Below are 8,062 nucleotides of genomic sequence, written 5' to 3' on the forward strand. Positions count from 1 at the left end.
CCCCATACCAACCAGCCACCAAAAAAAAAAAAAAAAAAAAGTTTGTAAGACACAATGCCACCTCGAATCTGTAAAAAGTTCCGTTCTTTACAAACACTCACGTGCATGATTTCATATAATTCTCCCAGTAATTCCTTGTGATTGGCAGAAACAGTATTTCCTCCAACTCACTTTCCTGCCCTCCCCTCCTCCTTTTCTGTGGAATTCAACACAGGAAACTGTAATTACTTCCTACCTGTCTGCCTTAGTCATAAGACTACCACATGCACAAAGGAGGAGAGCTCTAAGACAAAGTCCAAACACTTCATGCTTGTACTTGGCACCCCAACTCCCCAAAATCCTCATCAACTCACTCATGGATGACTTCTGACTGAGAGAGCTGCAAAGATTCTCACTATGTGCGTGGTTGGAGGAGGTGATTAAAAGACCTTTGTGATTTTTTTAGAAGCTAGTATTCCTTGGATACAGGGGACAGAACGTAAGCTTGGAGCTCAATGCAATCCTGACTCTATCACTTACTATGTGACCTTAGCAAGCAACTTAACCTTTTTGAGCTGATTTTCTCATCTGGAAAAGAGATAAGATATGCTTCTCAGACTATTGTGAAGATTAAGTAACACAACTTGTACTGTCTGCCTAGCACAATCCCTGGCATTACATGTGTTCAGTAAAGACTGCTGCTTTATCATTTTATCTTCTGTATCACATGAATAATAATAAAAAAGAAAAACCTGAACTATTCTTTTTTTTCTTTTTCCTTTTTGTCTTTTTTACTGACCGGTAACGGGATCGCAACCCTCGGTGTTGCGCCCGCACCGCGCTCAGCCAGTGAGCGGGAACCAGTCTCCACATGGGGTCCGAGCCCGGGGCGGGAGCGCCGCCTCTCCAGTGTGCCACCGGGCCGGCCCAAACCTGAACTATTCTAATTAAGATAGCAAAAGGGTCTTGTTTCACTACTGCATTAAACAACCTGCAGGACAGACAAGTATATTCAAACATAATTCTTTTCATTTCTTGGAAACTTCAGACACACATGCACTGATCATAAGAGAGGCTTAGAAGCAGGCCTGCAAAAGTATCTCCCTTCAAGAGCATGGTTTCTGGCCAGCCGTCAAAAAAAAAAAAAAAAAAAAAAGAGCCTGGTTTGAAGCCACAGGGACCCTTGTCCTGAGTTACGCAGGACTTAAACCTGCTGGCACCTCTCAAGGGAGTCAAGCTTACAAAAATGGCTGCTCAACAAGGAGTTGCAGGATCTAAAGAAAGGTCAAGCATGATAGTGAGAGGCAGCCCAAGTCCAAAGCCCCTGTCTCACTCTGAACTCAATATTAAATAAGTGCCAACTATTCAGGTGGTTTTAGGGAGTGTACTACTAGGTAAGAGATGTCCCTTTTTACATTGGCTACAAGTGCAACCATCAGGATTTAATTATCTGGAAACACAGGCAGTTCAGAAATGGGAGGGACGCCCCTAGTCTAGACTGGGAGCTCCTGGAGGGTAGATGTTATCTACCTATCCTAGTTCTCAGCATATAGTAAGCATTTTATGAATACTGTTGAACGAATTATTTGAAAGGTGCTTTAAATATGCAGCAAGCTGATCAGTTACTACAACTAATTCATTCACCCACAAAGTCCAGAGCTGGTGAGACCTAAGCTAACTCCTGGAGACAAGTGACTTCCTTCTGGCTGGCCCAAGCCACTCCCCTACAATGCCTAAAGGTGCTGCAGCTCTGGGGCAGCAGTGCCAGGGACAAAGGTTTTAGTTACCACATCCACAATGCACTGCATTACCTGGAGCTTTGTCTGGAAGATATATGCGAGTACAAAAAGCCTTTGCACTCAATAAAAATGTTTTTGGTTTTTTTTGTGGTGGCTGGCTGGTGCGGGAATTGAACTCTTGACCTTGGTGTTATAACACTGCGCTCCAACCCGCCAACCTAACTGGCCAGCCCCAAAAATGATTTCTGTAAGTCAAAAACTGTGGAATATCATCAGTTTCATATGGTTGAACATATTATCTGTTGAATGAATGAATGAATAAATGGAAGCTGTGTACATGCTGAGGGTTTCTCATGTCAGAGAAATGGAAGTAATACCTACTTCTCAGGGTTATGAAGACTGTGAGATGGTACTTGCAAAGTGTCTAGGACAAAGGAAGGGTAATCGATGGTAGCTACTGTGTCTTCAGAATGGAAATCACTTCTAAGCACCAAGTTTTCAAAACAAGAGTTCACTGATCACTTGTACTGTCTTTATCTAAGGGAAAACTGTTGTTTTGGCCACTTGGTTATGTTAACTTCGTATTTGATTTCTTGTAACAGTGGATGATAAGATGACAGACTAGATTTATCTCTGAACTAATGATGAAAAAGAAAAGGCCATTACTTTTGAGTTTCACGGTAGAGACCTATCATATACACATTTAAGTGACATTAATTGTAGTATTTAAAGTTATGGGTTTTTTTGTTCGACATGTCCCCTAAACACAGCCAAGTCAGTCATTTGGTGCTCAGCTAATGAAGCAGCAATCTGTCCCAAAGCTGGAGGGAAAAAAATGACTGTAGTTGGCATTATTGAGAGATGGGTGTAGTGCTGTTCTTAAGAAGGAGGGTAAGACATCTTCAAGGTTACTGCCACTGGCAATGTTTGCCTTGCATGCTGTCTTTAGTTTACCACTCCTCTATGAGATGGCTCAACTATAGTCAAATGCCAGGTCTGCCCAGGATGTGTCTGCTGACAGTATAAATTTATAAATATTAACACTTTTATTACCAACATTCCTACAATAATTGTGCCTCAGAGAGGCCACAGCCCCTAACCCTCTTGTTCCATTAAAACAACTGTCAACAGGCCGGCCCGGTGGCGCACTCGGTTGAGTGCGGCGCTTGGGAGTGCAGCGGCGCTCCCGCCGAGGGTTCGGATCCCATATAGACACCGGTCCGCTCACTGGCTGAGCGCGGTACGGGCGCGACACCGAGGGTTGTGATCCCGTTACCGGTCACGAAAAAAAAAAAAAAAAACTGTCAACAGAGTGCAATGTTGGATCATGCAAGGTCCTGACTTCTTAAGAAAGCAAGAACTGCAAGAGAGCTGAAGACAGTCTTGTTCTACTACTTGAACAGTAAATGTAAAAACAAAAGTCTCTGCTTGACAGACTCACAGTGGACATATTTCACTGAGACCTTGGTGCTTTAATCAACACTCAGCTACAGGTGCCCTGGGAGTAAAAAAACAAGAGATGGGAGAGGCAAGTCCCAAGGGAGTGTGTGAAAGAGACACCCAGAGGCCTCATGCTTACCTTGTTTGCACACTGCTTACACTGCTTCTCATCCAAGCAATCGCCTGCCACTTTGGCCAGGACAGGATCTAGGGGGTTATCCTTCAGGTCCAGCCACTTCAGATTCTAAAGAGATGGACGAAGAGGCTGGCTAAGTTCAAGTTCATACACACAGTCCCTGAAGGTGTAACAAAACAAGCAGGAAGAAAGCCACTGTGTGTTCCACCTACAGGGAAAGCCACCTGAGGCAGGGCCAAGAAGGTGGTATATCTCTTGGCCTTTCTCACGGCCATGTTCCACCAGTCTCTGAGCCCACTGCCACACCTGGCCGTGAAACCTGGTCCATGAATTGTTACCTTGAGCTGAGCAAAGCTGACAGGCAGGGTGACTAGCCTGTTGTTGAGGAGATCCAGGTGCTGGAGGTTGACCAGACGACCAAAGTCTGCCGGCAGATGCTGCAGCTTGTTCTTACTCAGGTCCAGCTTCACCAGGTGTGTGAGGCCACAGAAATCCGACTAGGACCCAAAGAGAGGACACCTAAGCCTTGAGCTCACACACTTTGGTGTAACACTCTGAAAGCCCCCAAGTCAGAGGCACCTATGTATAAATCCTGACTCTTTTACCAGCTATTCCTCCTCAAATGAAAAAGAACACCTGCCACTCCTCGTGGTAATTACCAAAATGTGTATATAAAAGGGCTTAGCACAAAGTAGGCACAAAATACATGTGTCTTCCTTCCTCCTCAGTTCTTCCTCCAACCCATCCCCACACTGCTACTGGAATTAGGAACCCATTCTGTCTTCCCAAAACACCCTATAATTCACCTTTCACAGAATCTGTCAAAACACAGTGTGACCATCCATTTTGCTAAAAAGGGCAATCATTCCTTTAGTATTTAGTCTTATTCTCTGTCATCTGCAGCATCTAGCATAGTACTTAGCACAGGTACTCCATGAGTGTTCTCTGAATAACTGACTAAGCTGGGGCCCATCCTACCCATATTCTGGCTCTGCTTCAGCACAGGCCAAAACATCCCCCTGACATTAAATCTTTGCTAAGCACCAATCTGAAAGGGATGATACAACCTCAGCTAATGAGGCACTATTCATGCTCTTGTAAACACCAGTGGATCTGCACTGCAGAGTGAAATGGAAGTTGTTAGTACAGATAACCAAACACTCCCAGATTGAAAAGCACATTTGGAGGGTTTTGAATGACTATATGCCAAAGTGTACAGCAGGTGTGAGGCTGCAAGGAATTGCTACCCTTCTTTAATTAGACAGAAAATACTTCCTGGAAGAAGTGGGATCTTAGATGCTTTTTGAATATGGGAAGATGCTTTACACAATGAGCAAGGAGGCCTAGGAGAATACAGAGAGGAGAATAGACTAATGATCTAAAGAAGAAAACTGCCAACTTCTGAACTCAATCCCTGAGCCAGAGCCCAACAGGAAGCTGCTCTAGAGTACAGCAAGGAGTGACATGGCCAGAGTGATGGATGGCAGAGGCAACAATGACAGCACACTTAGGCCTGACCGGGAAGGAGCCATGCTATGGAGGAGAAACCAGCCACTACCCAAGAGAGGCTGAGGGGCTAAATGAATCCAGTGCCCACACAGATAGAGCGAAAGGAGAAAGAACTAGGAGAAGTTAGGCAAGGAAAATCAAAAGGATTTTACCACAGATTGGATGTAGCAAATCTCAAGTAATTCAGGTTCATATTTGGAAGGATAATGATAAGGTAGTCCCATAGAATCACATTCTTTCTTGTTCCCTATCAAAAGATGCATGAGGTGGAGTGTGCAGGGAGGAGATGCACAAGGAAGCTATTGACAGCTTTTTCCCCATAATGTGGAGCAACTTACAAAATGGTCTATAGGGCTGGCCAGTTAGCTCAGTTAGTCAGAATGCAGTGTTACAACACCAAGGTCAAGGGGTCAGATCCCATATTGGACAGCTGCCAAAAAAACAAAACAAAACAAAAAAAAAAAGAACAACAAAAAAAAGGGAAATGGTCTCTAGCCTCTTCAAAGCAACAGGGAGATAAACTGTTTTTCAAAGGAATAAAATAAGGCAAAAAAAAGATGAGCCCAGTATGTGACTCAGCCAGTATCCTGTTGACTTTAGTTTTCTGTGGCCTGACTTTTCCACTGTTCTAAAGAATGAGGCCTATACCTTGATTCTCTTCCCACTGAGAATAAACAACTCCCCCCCCACACACACACACTTAGATTTAGCTGTGGCTTGCCTGTAGGCCTATGCTGAAATTGTGATTTATGACACCGCCCCAGGGAAACAGAAAGGGATGCATCCGGGGCTCCAGGAGTTATGGCTGCTTGCCAGTCTTACCGGTAGAGTACTCAGTTTATTGCAGGACAGATCCAGTACAGTGGCCTTTGGAAGGGCAGCCTAAGAAAGGAAATGAGAAAAACACGTCAAACCAACACCTGGAACAACTCAGTGACATCTGCTAATGAAGCATTTTCCAGAGAAAGTTCCCATAATAAGAAAAGGCCTTTAAGAAATGGTACTAAACAGGCTGGCCAGTTAGCTAAGTTGGTTAGAGCACAGCCTTATAACACCAAGGTCACAGGTTTAGATGCCCATACCGGCCAGCTGCCAAAAAAAAAAGGTACCAAAGTATTATGTTCCTGGAGATAAGAAAGGAAAAAAGGAAAAAATGAGCCAGTCAACCACAGTCTAGGGAAGAATGCACAGAGTAGCCATTTGGCTGTGGAACATCCAAGAAAGGGAAATCTGATTCTTAGAAATTCTCCTTAGCACTTTTAAAATGTTCTCTAGCGCCCCCCTAATTAAGTTTCAGGGAAGGGACTGTGTTTAATAAAGTGTTGGAATTCCCATACTCCCCGGTTTAGGTCCTTCCTCGGAGTGGGCACTAAATATTCACACATGTTGGCTGAATCATGACTGAATGAATGAGTAACTAAGTGAATGCCATCTCTATTTGCCCATGGTGTCCAAGGCTGGAGAGGCTCAGCAAAACCGACCCTTCTTTCTCCCCAGGGGCAATGATGTGTTGACCAGATGCCTGGAGAAAACGGTTTCAGACAGCAGTGTTAGGGTCAGTATGAAATAAGGCTGACCATCTTCCTGGGCTGGGAAAGGAGGCAAACATTCAGTTAAGGACTCTAGGCCAACATGCACGTTCCAACTGTTACAAAGTTCTAAGATTGAAGTTTGACCAACTGAAAAAGTTTTGGATACTAGAGTGGGAAGAACACCATAACAGCTACATGTATCAGCATTTGCTGCCTTCCAAGCATTTTACATTACAATCTTATTTAATCCTCATCATAGGTGTATGAGATGGGAACTATTATCACTTTATAAATGAGAAAATCTAGGCATAAAGGTTAATTGGCTTGCCAAGGGCACTCAGCTATTAAGCAAGGGAACAAGGATGTGAACTGGGAATCCAGTTCTAACCACCACATAACACAGCCATGGTGGAGGGAAGACCTGGCCAAGTGCCAAAGGCAAATGTAATTCCTTAAAAAAGCAGTAAAAAAAAAAGTGTAGGTCATATAAAGTGAGGCTGGCTTGGGGGTGGGGATCATGGTGGGAAAAGCAGGGATGTGGGATCTAGCTCCACACTGGCTCCTAGTTTGACTGCAAACTAGGTGTGCAGTCTCCCTGGGGCCTCAGTTTCCTCGGGGAGGGGGGAGGAGGGGTGACGATGTGGGATCCCGCCAGTTTCAGCGGAGTTGGGGTAAGACCGTTGCAGCTAAGCTGGAAGACTTCAATTCTTCAGGGAAGGTCGCCTCAAGGCAGGGGAAGCCAGCTGGGATTCGGGCTTCCAAGAAAAGGCTGGTTCTGGGCCACACCCAGGTCTAACAGGAGGCCTACTCCCCGGCCCGAATCATTCATTCATTCTCGAGCACGTCCAGCAACTGCTCCGCGGGCTGCTACTTTGGGTTGGGCACGAAGCTGGGCTCCGTGGAAGCCCCCCAAACAGAGGTAGATTCGCTCTTAGCCCGTAAAAAGCCTGGGGCCGGACAAGCAGATCTTTCCTATCTTCTGGAACTGCGCCAAAGTGACACGTGTACATCCCAGGAAGAACACTGCAGCCGGACGTGGCCTCCCCTGGGACTTAGTCTCCCCCCTCCCCACTTCGTTTTAAAGACAGGGAAACTGAGGCTTGAGAAAGGAGGCAGCCCACGCAGGGGCCGGCGCCTGGGACTCGCGGGACTGTACTGACCAGCTCTTTGACGGGGACCTCATTCAGGTCGCTGAGGCTCAGATCCAGCTCGTTGCCGTCCAGCTTGTCGCGGAGGTTCCCACCCTTGCTACCGGCCTTGGTCATGGTGACGCCAGCTGAGCGGGCCCGGCTGCGGGGTTCCGACGGGGCAGAGAAAGAAACTGAAAAGCCGCTCGTCGGCTCAGCGGACTCGCAACCAACCGACAACGCCGCGCCCTCCGCAGCCGCGCGTGCGAGACCCCCGCCGGCCGTCCGTCTGTCCGTCCGCCCGCCGGCCACACTCCGAGCCTCGCGCCCCGCTCCCACTGGTGCCGCCGCGACGACGACCACTTCCGCGTCCACGTCACCTTCCGCGGCCACCGAGACGGACGGGGCCAGAGCGGCCCGGGCGTGTGCGGGAGCGCCCTCTGGCGCCCAGAATAGTGCAATGCATGTCGTCGCCACCGCCGGAGGGTGGGGTTGACGGCTCGGAGCTCGCTGACTTCGCAGAGCAGCCGCGCTCCCCGGTGGCCTGGCGTGCACGCTCCGGGCATCGTCGCTGGCAGTGCCACAATGCGAAAGGGCATG

The 8,062-nt window shown here is 47.1% G+C and overlaps 1 protein-coding gene across 1 annotated transcript; it reads right to left on the bottom strand.

Annotated features, from left to right (window-relative positions):
• Positions 1 to 3,297: 3,297 nt before the first annotated feature.
• Positions 3,298 to 7,799, bottom strand: LOC103588979 (leucine-rich repeat-containing protein 59; the record flags this gene model as incomplete). The annotated part of the gene is made up of 4 exons (XM_008570834.1): positions 7,496 to 7,799; positions 5,626 to 5,685; positions 3,633 to 3,791; positions 3,298 to 3,402 (listed from the first exon to the last, which is right to left on the bottom strand). Coding segments are annotated over exons 1-4 (429 nt in total), but the record flags the coding sequence as incomplete, so codon positions are not given.
• Between the last annotated feature and the right edge of the window lie 263 nt (positions 7,800 to 8,062).

This window comes from Galeopterus variegatus, unplaced genomic scaffold (assembly GCF_000696425.1).
Source record: "Galeopterus variegatus unplaced genomic scaffold, G_variegatus-3.0.2 Scaffold633, whole genome shotgun sequence".
NCBI lineage: Eukaryota > Metazoa > Chordata > Mammalia > Dermoptera > Cynocephalidae > Galeopterus > Galeopterus variegatus.